Consider the following 12,651-nt stretch of genomic DNA (forward strand, 5'->3'; position numbering starts at 1 on the left):
GCGCCGGCTCTGAGCGCCGGCTCTGAGCGCCGGCGCTCTGAGCGCCGGCTCTGAGCGCCGGCTCTGAGCGCCGGCTCTGAGCGCCGGCTCTGAGCGCCGGCTCTGAGCGCCGGCTCTGAGGGCCGGCTCTGAGCGCCGGCTCTGGGCGCCGGCTCTGGGCGCCGGCTCTGGGCGCCGGCTCTAAGCGCCGGCTCTGAGCGCCGGCTCTGAGCGCCGGCTCTGAGCGCCGGCTCTGAGCGCCGGCTCTGAGCAGGGAGTAGTACAATACCGGGAGGTGACACGGCCACACATCCGGGATTACGAGCTTTGCCTCACAAAAAAAATACAAACCGCGCGAAAATTCAAATTTTTGCTCTTTTGACAGCGCTGAGAAACCTTCAAATAGTGACGAGAAGACCAGACGTATCCCTTCGTGACAAGCTGCCACTTGTTCTTTTCAGCTCGAGCCTTTTTTGGGAGCTACTCTGGTACATCGTCCACACTGCTGCCAAGTCTCGACTTCCCAAAATGGATGGAAGTGACGAATATGGAGGACGCTATCCTAGGTAAGTAACGTGATGGAATTTTCTCATCTTGACATGGTGTAACACGAACCTGAATTTCTCATTTGGACCCACTCGGACACCTCACCAAGTTGGGATATTTCGAAAGTATACCTATTTGTCTACCATTCTACTTCATCTCAACGTGTTAGCTTATGTAACTCTTTGTAAAACTCATTCTGAAAATTTTGAAACTTATTAATTTGTATAGACTTGAACATAATGTTCAAGATCACTTGTTTTCAGCACTGAATGAGGCCAGGCCTGCTTGCTTTGTTGCTTTTTTAACCCCCAGAACCCGTGGACAGAAGAGGAAGAGCGACGACTTGGGTGCGGCTGCGAAGTCTGCCTGCCCAACGCCAATTGCTCCTCACCCAAAAAGTAAACAAATTATATAGCAGGAGTGGTTTCAAGTGGTTTCAAGTGGTTTCAAGTGGTTTCAATGCATTTTGTTTTGGGGATGTTGGTGTGTACTTATGCAGTCCTAGCGTGTTGAGCAATAGCAATCATGAGAAGGGTATAATTCTGCAATACAACATTGTTGATTATAAATATGACACTGAAGCAATACTGAAACTACGTTTTGGGGTTGTATTTGTTTTCATGCGTGTTCTACAGCGCACCCCATTGACGAAGATCATCCTTGTATAGACGATGATAAATACTCTCATCTGACAAGGTTAGTTGCACAGTTCTACCATATGTGTAAGGTGGACGTCGGATATAACATGGCTTATCTCTTTTTGGTATGCCATCTACTGCACAGAACACGTCATCAGAAGTCACTGCCTGCTGCGAATAACAGCGCATCGTGTATGACAATCTCTTCACCAACAAGTGCTACCCGTAAGTCAGACAGCAGAGTACAGTCATTCAATAATAGCCAAGTAAGCCCATGCTTTATATGCTTATATGACAATAAGCTGATGGAGGAAAAACAGATCCAATTACATGAAAGTACGCCCAAAAAAGCAACGGCCAAACACGCACACACCAGAACAATTTCAATGCTCTTCATGCACACCAACTAGGCTTATAAATCTGCACAGTGTACGTAAATGAAATATCTTATCCGCAGATCGCATCTGACTTGTTTGATAAAACCTGCAGCAAAACAAAAGCACAACACAGACATATCGATGAAGCCTGTGTGGTTTTATGTTTGTTCTGATTCATACAGCCTCTTGTCCATCGTCACATGAAGAACATGGACAGCCGCAAGCTGGAAATGATTTCTCAACAGCAGAGAAGAACGATACTATCACGTTCACACCCTTGACACAGACTTGCGTCATAGTGACATTTGCGAATAGCTGCCCCTGCAGTATAAAATTTATTTTATTTTGTGTTTCTCTCTGACGACTATAGCATCTGGATTCGGAATAGCCTTACTATCTTGAGACGGGTCAGCCATACCTGAAACATGTTGTTCATTGTGACTAAAACTTGAGTCAACATTATCTATTCCCCTAGAAACGACGTGAATAACTAAATGTAATACAAATTAAATTAGGAAGAAAATTTCACTCTTACAAGCCGCCCACGTAAATACTGGACACACTGAAGGTACCCGTGCGAAGGCCAGCTGCTACTTGATATCCTTCGTAGGATTCATCCTCATCACTCAGCAAAGACTGATGGATTCGTTCCCTACATCGTCAAAACAAACTTCAAAAAGTACTGCTCGAAAACTTCTTGACAGCATTCTGCCACTCTCTTCAAGTCGTTCTATGAATTTTTTTGAAAAATGCTACGAAATGCTACGATAAATGGTACGCGAAGTACGATATTTCGTGACGTTTCCCGGGACACAGCGCGCGAAGTACGATATTTCGTGACGTTTCCCGGGACACAGCGCTCCACAGAAAAGTGACCTGAGGCAAAGCTCGCCCGCCTGAATGTGTGGCCGTGTCACCTCCCGGTATTGTACTACTCCCTGGCTCTGAGCGCCGGCTCTGAGCGCCGGCTCTGAGCGCCGGCTCTGAGCGCCGGCTCTGAGCGCCGGCTCTGAGCGCCGGCTCTGAGCGCCGGCTCTGAGCGCCGGCTCTGAGCGCCGGCTCTGAGCGCCGGCTCTGAGCGCCGGGCGAGCGGCCGCTCGCCCGGCCGCTCGCCCGGCCGCTCGCCCGGCCGCTCGCCCGGCCGCTCGCCCGGCCGCTCACCCGGCCGCTCGCCCGGCCGCTCGCCCGGCCGCTCGCCCGGCCGCTCGCCCGGCCGCTCGCCCGGCCGCTCGCCGGCTCTGAGCGCCGCCTCTGAGCGCCGGCTCTGAGCGCCGGCTCTGAGCGCCGGCTCTGAGCGCCGGCTCGCCCGGCCGCTCGCCCGGCCGCTCGCCCGGCCGTTAGCCCGGCCGCTCGCCCGGCCGCTCGCCCGGCCGCTCGCCCGGCCGCTCGCCGGCTCTGAGCGCCGGCTCTGAGCGCCGGCTCTGAGCGCCGGCTCTGAGCGCCGGCTCTGAGCGCCGGCTCTGAGCGCCGGCTCTGAGCGCCTGCTCTGAGCGCCGGCTCTGAGCGCCGGCTATGAGCGCCGGCTCTGAGCGCCGGCTCTGAGCGCCGGCTCTGAGCGCCGGCTCTGAGCGCCGGCTCCGAGCGCCGGCTCCGAGCGCCGGCTCCGAGCGCCGGCTCGCCCGGCCGCTCGCCCGGCCGCTCGCCCGGCCGCTCGCCCGGCCGCTCGCCCGGCCGCTCGCCCGGCCGCTCGCCCGGCCGCTCGCCCGGCCGCTCGCCCGGCTGCTCGCCCGGCCGCTCGCCCGCCCGCTCGCCCGGCCGCTCGCCGGCTCTGAGCGCCGGCTCTGAGCGCCGGCTCTGAGCGCCGGCTCTGAGCGCCGGCTCTGAGCGCCGGCTCTGAGCGCCGGCTCTGAGCGCCGGCTCTGAGAGCCGGCTCTGAGCGCCGGCTCTGAGCGCCGGCTCTGAGCGCCGGCTCTGAGCGCCGGCTCTGAGCGCCGGCTCTGAGCGCCGGCTCTGAGCGCCGGCTCTGAGCGCCGGCTCTGAGCGCCGGCTCTGAGCGCCGGCTCTGAGTGCGGCTCTGAGCGCCGGCTCTGAGCGCCGGCTCTGAGCGCCGGCTCTGAGCGCCGGCTCTGAGCGCCGGCTCTGAGCGCCGGCTCTGAGCGCCGGCTCTGAGCGCCGGCTCTCAGCGCCGGCTCTCAGCGCCGGCTCTCAGCGCCGGCTCTGAGCGCCGGCTCTGAGCGCCGGCTCTGAGCGCCGGCTCTGAGCGCCGGCTCTGAGCGCCGGCTCTGAGCGCCGGCTCTGAGCGCCGGCTCTGAGCGCCGGCTCTGAGCGCCGGCTCTGAGCGCCGGCTCTGAGCGCCGGCTCTGAGCGCTGGCTCTGAGCGCCGGCTGTGAGCGCCGGCTCTGAGCGCCGGCTCGCCCGGCCGCTCGCCCGGCCGCTCGCCCGGCCGCTCGCCCGGCCGCTCGCCCGGCCGCTCGCCCGGCCGCTCGCCCGGCCGCTCGCCCGGCCGCTCGCCCGGCCGCTCGCCCGGCCGCTCGCCCGGCCGCTCGCCCGGCCGCTCGCCCGGCCGCTCGCCCGGCCGCTCGCCCGGCCGCTCGCCCGGCCGCTCGCCCGGCCGCTCGCCCGGCCGCTCGCCCGGCCGCTCGCCCGGCCGCTCGCCCGGCCGCTCGCCCGGCCGCTCGCCCGGCCGCTCGCCCGGCCGCTCGCCCGGCCGCTCGCCCGGCCGCTCGCCCGGCCGCTCGCCCGGCCGCTCCCCCGGCCGCTCGCCCGGCCGCTCGCCCGGCCGCTCGCCCGGCCGCTCGCCGGCTCTGAGCGCCGCCTCTGAGCGCCGGCTCTGAGCGCCGGCTCTTAGCGCCGGCTCTGAGCGCCGGCTCTGAGCGCCGGCTCTGAGCGCCGGCTCTGAGCGCCGGCTCTGAGCGCCGGCTCTGAGCGCCGGCTCTGAGCGCCGGCTCGCCCGGCCGCTCGCCCGGCCGCTCGCCCGGCCGCTCGCCCGGCCGCTCGCCCGGCCGCTCGCCCGGCCGCTCGCCCGGCCGCTCGCCCGGCCGCTCGCCCGGCCGCTCGTCCGGCCGCTCGCCCGGCCGCTCGCCCGGCCGCTCGCCGGCTCTGAGCGCCGGCTCTGAGCGCCGGCTCTGAGCGCCGGCTTTGAGCGCCGGCTCTGAGCGCCGGCTCTGAGCGCCGGCTCTGAGCGCCGGCTCTGAGCGCCGGCTCTGAGCGCCGGCTCTGAGCGCCGGCTCTGAGCGCCGGCTCTGAGCGCCGGCTCTGAGCGCCGGCTCTGAGCGCCGGCTCCGAGCGCCGGCTCCGAGCGCCGGCTCTGAGCGCCGGCTCTGAGCGCCGGCTCTGAGCGCCGGCTCGCCCGGCCGCTCGCCCGGCCGCTCGCCCGGCCGCTCGCCCGGCCGCTCGCCGGCTCTGAGCGCCGGCTCTGAGCGCCGGCTCTGAGCGCCGGCTCTGAGCGCCGGCCGCTCGCCCGGCCGCTCGCCCGGCCGCTCGCCCGGCCGCTCGCCCGGCCGCTCGCCCGGCCGCTCGCCCGGCCGCTCGCCCGGCCGCTCGCCGGCTTTGAGCGCCGGCTCTGAGCGCCGGCTCTGAGCGCCGGCTCTGAGCGCCGGCTCTGAGCGCCGGCTGTGAGCGCCGGCTCTGAGCGCCGGCTCTGAGCGCCAGCTCTGAGCGCCGGCTCTGAGCGCCGGCTCTGAGCGCCGGCTCTGAGCGCCGGCTCTGAGCGCCGGCTCTGAGCGCCGGCTCTGAGCGCCGGCTCTGAGCGGCGGCTTTGAGCGCCGGCTCTGAGCGCCGGCTCGCCCGGCCGCTCGCCCGGCCGCTCGCCCGGCCGCTCGCCCGGCCGCTCGCCCGGCCGCTCGCCCAGCCGCTCGCCCGGCCGCTCGCCCGGCCGCTCGCCGGCTCTGAGCGCCGGCTCTGAGCGCCGGCTCTGAGCGCCGGCTCTGAGCGCCGGCTCTGAGCGCCGGCTCTGAGCGCCGGCTCTGAGCGCCGGCTCTGAGCGCCGGCTCTGAGCGCCGGCTCTGAGCGCCGGCTCTGAGCGCCGGCTCTGAGCGCCGGCTCTGAGCGCCGGCTCTGAGCGCCGGCTCTGAGCGCCGGCTCTGAGCGCCGGCTCTGAGCGCCGGCTCTGGGCGCCGGCTCTGGGCGCCGGCTCTGGGCGCCGGCTCTGGGCGCCGGCTCTGAGCGCCGGCTCTGAGCGCCGGCTCTGAGCGCCGGCTCTGAGCGCCGGCTCTGAGCGCCGGCTCTGAGCGCCGGCTCTGAGCGCCGGCTCGCCCGGCCGCTCGCCCGGCCGCTCGCCCGGCCGCTCGCCCGGCCGCTCGCCCGGCCGCTCGCCCGGCCGCTCGCCGGCTCTGAGCGCCGGCTCTCAGCGCCGGCTCTGAGCGCCGGCTCTGAGCGCTGGCTCTGAGCGCCGGCTCTGAGCGCCGGCTCGCCCGGCCGCTCGCCCGGCCGCTCGCCCGGCCGCTCGCCCGGCCGCTCGCCCGGCCGCTCGCCCGGCCGCTCGCCCGGCCGCTCGCCCGGCCGCTCGCCCGGCCGCTCGCCCGGCCGCTCGCCCGGCCGCTCGCCGGCTCTGAGCGCCGGCTCTGAGCGCCGGCTCTGAGCGCCGGCTCTGAGCGCCGGCTCTGAGCGCCGGCTCTGAGCGCCGGCTCTGAGCGCCGGCTCGCCCGGCCGCTCGCCCGGCCGCTCGCCCGGCCGCTCGCCCGGCCGCTCACCCGGCCGCTCGCCCAGCCGCTCGCCCGGCCGCTCGCCCGGCCGCTCGCCGGCTCTGAGCGCCGGCTCTGAGCGCCGGCTCTGAGCGCCGGCTCTGAGCTCCGGCTCTGAGCGCCGGCTCTGAGCGCCGGCTCTGAGCACCGGCTCTGAGCGCCGGCTCTGAGCGCCGGCTCTGAGCGCCGGCTCCGAGCGCCGGCTCCGAGCGCCGGCTCCGAGCGCCGGCTCTGAGCGGCGGCTCTGAGCGCCGGCTCTGAGCGCCGGCTCGCCCGGCCGCTCGCCCGGCCGCTCGCCCGGCCGCTCGCCCGGCCGCTCGCCCGGCCGCTCGCCCGGCGGCTCGCCCGGCCGCTCGCCCGGCCGCTCGCCCGGCCGCTCGCCCGGCCGCTCGCCGGCTCTGAGCGCCGGCTCTGAGCGCCGGCTCTGAGCGCCGGCTCTGAGCGCCGGCTCTGAGCGCCGGCTCTGAGCGCCGGCTCTGAGCGCCGGCTCTGAGCGCCGGCTCTGAGCGCCGGCTCTGAGCGCCGGCTCTGAGCGCCGGCTCGCCCGGCCGCTCGCCCGGCCGCTCGCCCGGCCGCTCGCCCGGCCGCTCGCCCGGCCGCTCGCCCGGCCGCTCGCCCGGCCGCTCGCCGGCTCTGAGCGCCGGCTCTGAGCGCCGGCTCTGAGCGCCGGCTCTGAGCGCCGGCTCTGAGCGCCGGCTCTGAGCGCCGGCTCTGAGCGCCGGCTCTGAGCGCCGGCTCTGAGCGCCGGCTCTGAGCGCCGGCTCTGAGCGCCGGCTCTGAGCGCCGGCTCGCCCGGCCGCTCGCCCGGCCGCTCGCCCGGCCGCTCGCCCGGCCGCTCGCCCGGCCGCTCGCCCGGCCGCTCGCCCGGCCGCTCGCCCGGCCGCTCGCCCGGCCGCTCGCCGGCTCTGAGCGCCGCCTCTGAGCGCCGGCTCTGAGCGCCGGCTCTGAGCGCCGGCTCTGAGCGCCGGCTCTGAGCGCCGGCTCTGAGCGCCGGCTCTGAGCGCCGGCTCGCCCGGCCGCTCGCCCGGCCGCTCGCCCGGCCGCTCGCCGGCTCTGAGCGCCGGCTCTGAGCGCCGGCTCTGAGCGCCGGCTCTGAGCGCCGGCTCTGAGCGCCGGCTCTGAGCGCCGGCTCTGAGCGCCGGCTCCGAGCGCCGGCTCCGAGCGCCGGCTCTGAGCGCCGGCTCTGAGCGCCGGCTCTGAGCGCCGGCTCTGAGCGCCGGCTCTGAGCGCCGGCTCTGAGCGCCGGCTCTGAGCGCCGGCTCTGAGCGCCGGCTCTGAGCGCCGGCTCTGAGCGCCGGCTCTGAGCGCCGGCTCGCCCGGCCGCTCGCCCGGCCGCTCGCCCGGCCGCTCGCCCGGCCGCTCGCCCGGCCGCTCGCCCGGCCGCTCGCCCGGCCGCTCGCCCGGCCGCTCGCCCGGCCGCTCGCCGGCTCTGAGCGCCGCCTCTGAGCGCCGGCTCTGAGCGCCGGCTCTGAGCGCCGGCTCTGAGCGCCGGCTCTGAGCGCCGGCTCTGAGCGCCGGCTCTGAGCGCCGGCTCGCCCGGCCGCTCGCCCGGCCGCTCGCCCGGCCGCTCGCCGGCTCTGAGCGCCGGCTCTGAGCGCCGGCTCTGAGCGCCGGCTCTGAGCGCCGGCTCTGAGCGCCGGCTCTGAGCGCCGGCTCTGAGCGCCGGCTCCGAGCGCCGGCTCCGAGCGCCGGCTCTGAGCGCCGGCTCTGAGCGCCGGCTCTGAGCGCCGGCTCGCCCGGCCGCTCGCCCGGCCGCTCGCCCGGCCGCTCGCCCGGCCGCTCGCCCGGCCGCTCGCCCGGCCGCTCGCCCGGCCGCTCGCCCGGCCGCTCGCCCGGCCGCTCGCCGGCTCTGAGCGCCGGCTCTGAGCGCCGGCTCTGAGCGCCGGCTCTGAGCGCCGGCTCGCCCGGCCGCTCGCCCGGCCGCTCGCCCGACCGCTCGCCCGGCCGCTCGCCCGGCCGCTCGCCCGGCCGCTCGCCCGGCCGCTCGCCCGGCCGCTCGCCCGGCCGCTCGCCCGGCCGCTCGCGCCGGCCGCTCGCTCCGGCCGCTCGCGCCGGCTCTGAGCGCCGGCTCTGAGCGCCGGCTCTGAGCGCCGGCTCTGAGCGCCGGCTCTGAGCGCCGGCTCTGAGCGCCGGCTCGGAGCGCCGGCTCCGAGCGCCGGCTCCGAGCGCCGGCTCCGAGCGCCGGCTCCGAGCGCCGGCTCCGAGCGCCGGCTCCGAGCGCAGGCTCTGAGCGCCGGCTCTGAGCGCCGGCTCTGAGCGGAGGCTCTGAGCGCCGGCTCTGAGCGCCGGCTCTGAGCGCCGGCTCTGAGCGCGCCGGCTCTGAGCGCGCCGGCTCTGAGCGCGCCGGCTCTGAGCGCGCCGGCTCTGAGCGCGCCGGCTCTGAGCGCGCCGGCTCTGAGCGCGCCGGCTCTGAGCGCGCCGGCTCTGAGCGCGCCGGCTCTGAGCGCGCCGGCTCTGAGCGCGCCGGCTCTGAGCGCGCCGGCTCTGAGCGCGCCGGCTCTGAGCGCGCCGGCTCTGAGCGCGCCGGCTCTGAGCGCGCCGGCTCTGAGCGCGCCGGCTCTGAGCGCGCCGGCTCTGAGCGCGCCGGGTCTGAGCGCGCCGGCTCTGAGCGCGCCGGCTCTGAGCGCGCCGGCTCTGAGCGCGCCGGCTCTGAGCGCGCCGGCTCTGAGCGCGCCGGCTCTGAGCGCGCCGGCTCTGAGCGCGCCGGCTCTGAGCGCGCCGGATCTGAGCGCGCCGGCTCTGAGCGCGCCGGCTCTGAGCGCGCCGGCTCTGAGCGCGCCGGCTCTGAGCGCGCCGGCTCTGAGCGCGCCGGCTCTGAGCGCGCCGGCTCTGAGCGCGCCGGCTCTGAGCGCCGGCTCTGAGCGCCGGCTCTGAGCGCCGGCTCGGAGCGCCGGCTCGGAGCGCCGGCTCGGAGCGCCCGCTCGGAGCGCCGGCTCGGAGCGCCGGCTCGGAGCGCCGGCTCGGAGCGCCGGCTCTGAGCGCTTTTGTTTCTGTTGTTGGTGCTGTTGTTGCTGTTGCTGCTGCTGTTGTTGCTGTTGTTGTTGCGGAGATGTCATGTCGATAAAAGTCAACAGTATTCGCTCTGTTGAGCAATGTCGCTCCGGCAGCAGATCTCACAACTTCAGTTGTCATGTTGGTACCGGACATGTCCTTAAACTGTGTCCAGAAAGGTAAGCGAACATTACCATCCAGAGAAGATGCTTGTTATCATACGTGTTATGATTTTGTAACGTCCCATTCTGGTTCACAAACTTGGGCTCACTCATTTACTCGAACGTTTTCTCTTTCTTGATGCTTCTCACTAATGTGCCCAATTTTTATACTCTTTCTTGTCGATATTCTTGCTATGATTCATCTTGTCTTTATTGTTCTCATTATCGTTTCCATTCTTGTTCTCATTATAGTTCCTATTCTTGTTCTTATTATTGTTCCCAGTCTTGTGCTCATTCTTGGTCACATTCTAGTTCCCATTTTTGTTTTCATTCTTGTTTTGATTTCTTTTCTCTCTTTCTAGTTCTAATTTCTGTTCTCATTTCTCTTTGTTCTCCTTCATTATCGTATTTTGGTGCTTATTGTTCTTTTTCCCATCCTGTTGCTGTTGCTGTTGCTGATCGCTAGCTGCTCGCTGGCCACTCGGCTGGCCTCTCTCCTGGCCATTCGCCTGGCCGCTCGCCTGGCCGCTCGCCTGGCCGCTCGCCTGGCCGCTCGACTGGCCGCTCGCCTGGCCGCTCTCCTGGCCGCTCGCCTGGCCGCTCGGCTTTGAGCGCCGGCTCTGAGCGCTTTTGTTGCTGTTGTTGTTGCTGTTGTTGCTGTTGCTGTTGCTGCTGCTGTTGTTGCTGTTGTTGTTGCGGAGATGTCATTTCGATAGAAGTCAACAATATTCGCTCTGTTGAGCAATGTCGCTCCGGCAGCAGATCTCACAACTTCAGTTGTCATGTTGGTACCGGACATGACCTTAAAGGGGAAGTATACCCTAAAATCAAAGTTTCACCAGTTGTAGTCTTCTGGGTGCTGAGTCGAATGGTCTTGGTCCGAGGAAGCTGCGACGCTCCCTTCCTACTTGAATCCCAATCGAACTCGCGCACTTCCACCGAAACTGGGTGACTGCGCCCTACTAGATGGGGATTTGTATGCAAAATGTCACTAAAAGCGCCATTTCGTTCTTATAAAAGAACGGATGACCGCGATTGGCCCATATGTTGTAGTCTTTTGGACGCTGAGTCGACTGGTTTTGGTCCGAAAAGGCTGCGATGCAGCGTTCCTCCTTTATTCCCAATCGAACATGGTTGAACAAGTGGTCACGTGCTCCTGGGTGCCCAAATGACCTGGTCACCGCGCCAGCAGGCGACAACTTTCACACCAAGGTTCAACTCGAGTTCAACTCGAGTGACGGGATTGCACCCAAAAAAGGTCAAACAGGCTAGTAAGTTGTACCCTGCAGGCACGGTGACCAGGTGACTGGTGTACGCAGGAGCACGTGACCGCTTGTTCAACCATGTTCGATTGGGAATAAAGGAGGAACGCTGCATCGCAGCCTTTTCGGACCAAAACCAGTCGACTCAGCGTCCAAAAGACAACAACATATGGGCCAATCGCGGTCATCCGTGCTTTTATAAGAACGAAATGGCGCTTTTAGTGACATTTTGCATACAAATCCCCATCTAGTAGGGCGCAGTCACCCAGTTTCGGTGGAAGTGCGCGAGTTCGATTGGGATTCAAGTAGGAAGGGAGCGTCTCAGCTTTCTCGGACCAAGACCATTCGACTCAGCACCCCGAAGACTACAACTGGTGAAAATTTGATTTTAGGGTATACTTCCCCTTTAAACTGTGTCCAGAAAGGTAAGCGAACATTACCATCCAGAAAAGATGCCTGTTATCATACGTGTTATGATTTTGTAACGTCCCATTCTGGTTTACAAACTTGGTCTCACTCATTTACTCGAGCGTTTTTTCTTTCTTGATGCTTCTCACTAATGTGCCCAATTTCTATACTCTTTCTTGTCGATGTTCTTGCTATGATTCATCTTATCTTTCTTGTTCTCATTATAGTTTCCATTCTTGTTCTCATTATACTTTCCATTCTTGTTCTCATTATACTTTCCATTCTTGTTTTTATTATACTTTCCATTCTTGTTCTCATTCTTGTTCTCATTTCTTTTCTCTCTTTCTAGTTCTAATTTCTGTTCTCATTCCTCTTTGTTCTCCTTCATTATCGTATTTTGGTGCTTCTAGTTCTTTTCCCATCCTGTTGCGGTTGCTGTTGCTGATGGCTGGCTGCTCGCTGGCCGCTCGGCTGGCCGCTTACTTGGCCGCTCGCCTGGCTGCTCGCCTGGCCGCTCGGCTGGCCGCTCTCCTGGCCGCTCGCCTGGCCGCTCGCCTGGCTGCTCGCCTGGCCGCTCGCCTGGCAGCTCGCCTGGCCGCTCGCCTGGCCGCTCGCCTCTGAGCGCCGGCTCTGGCCGCTGGCTCTGAGCGCCGGCTCTGAGCGCCGGCTCTGAGCGCCGGCTCTGAGCGCCGGTTCTGAGCGCCGGCTCTGGAGGTATATTATGGCACCGCAGGCCGCGCACCTGAGGGCCTTTCTGGAAGCCTTACTCGATCGGATAGAGCGAAACTGAGCACCCTGGGATGCGAGCAGTTTTTAGTACTCCCGGGTCCAAAATCTCACCACCAGGCCGGGCTGATCAAAACGTCTGCCGGGTCTGCAGCCTACAAACGTGGATCTGCCAACACTGCTGTCGACGACATGTCCCGCAAGGCATTTTGCGTGAAAGCAAGGAACGCTTTTTTTTTAGAAAGGAAGCTTCTTCCCCAAAATTTAAAAAAATTTGAAAATTATTCCTTCTGAAAATATCATCGCGCTCTTGACCTCGAAGCTGACTGCTGAATGCGATTAGGAAAGAAGATTCCTGAAGATGCACCAGACTGATTCTGGCAAGCCGTCTGTCGTCTGGATATGCACTGTTGTTTGTTATGGTCAGCAATCTTCTTCGTTCGTCCTTTCGTTTTCCTGACCACGATGATGACAAGCAGCTCTCATGCTCAGGTTAGTGCCACTTGTATGTCTGGGCACACAACACATCTGAGATGCACCCACTGACGTTATCGAACTGAAGAATGCAGCAAGGGTTCCTCGGATTCTCTTGATTTCGGAACAAATTTCCTTCACTTTCACCCTCTCAGTCTCTTCCCCATGCCCTCCATGCATGCACAATGGAGCTTGCATTTCAAATGTTGTTTTTATACTTTGGCAGTGCCACTTGCTACACTTTCATATAGAGTGAGGTCCTGTAAATAGGATCCAACATTGTTGGTGGTGTGTGTGTGTGTGTGGGGGGGGGGGTATGTTTGCAGCCAGGATGTAGGAATGACACTTCTGCGCAGCAGGTGGCAATAGTCTGAACTGGTCACTCTACAAATCCCATACCTGCCAACCTTTGCAAACCTGAGGTCGAATGACATACCTAGGCATGAAAATGTATACAAATATACGGT

The 12,651-nt window shown here is 65.8% G+C and overlaps 1 protein-coding gene across 1 annotated transcript; it reads left to right on the forward strand.

Moving 5' to 3' along the window:
• Nucleotides 1–289: 289 nt before the first annotated feature.
• On the forward strand, nucleotides 290–2,080 carry LOC135806788 (uncharacterized). The gene is made up of 5 exons (XM_065321001.1): nucleotides 290–545; nucleotides 838–923; nucleotides 1,161–1,221; nucleotides 1,309–1,388; nucleotides 1,723–2,080. Exons 1-5 carry the CDS (start codon nucleotides 508–510, stop codon nucleotides 1,899–1,901), a joined length of 444 nt encoding a protein of 147 aa, XP_065177073.1. The 5' UTR covers nucleotides 290–507; the 3' UTR covers nucleotides 1,902–2,080.
• Nucleotides 2,081–12,651: the final 10,571 nt, after the last annotated feature.

Source organism: Sycon ciliatum, chromosome 1 (genome assembly GCF_964019385.1).
Source record: "Sycon ciliatum chromosome 1, ocSycCili1.1, whole genome shotgun sequence".
In the NCBI taxonomy this organism is placed as follows: Eukaryota; Metazoa; Porifera; class Calcarea; order Leucosolenida; family Sycettidae; genus Sycon; species Sycon ciliatum.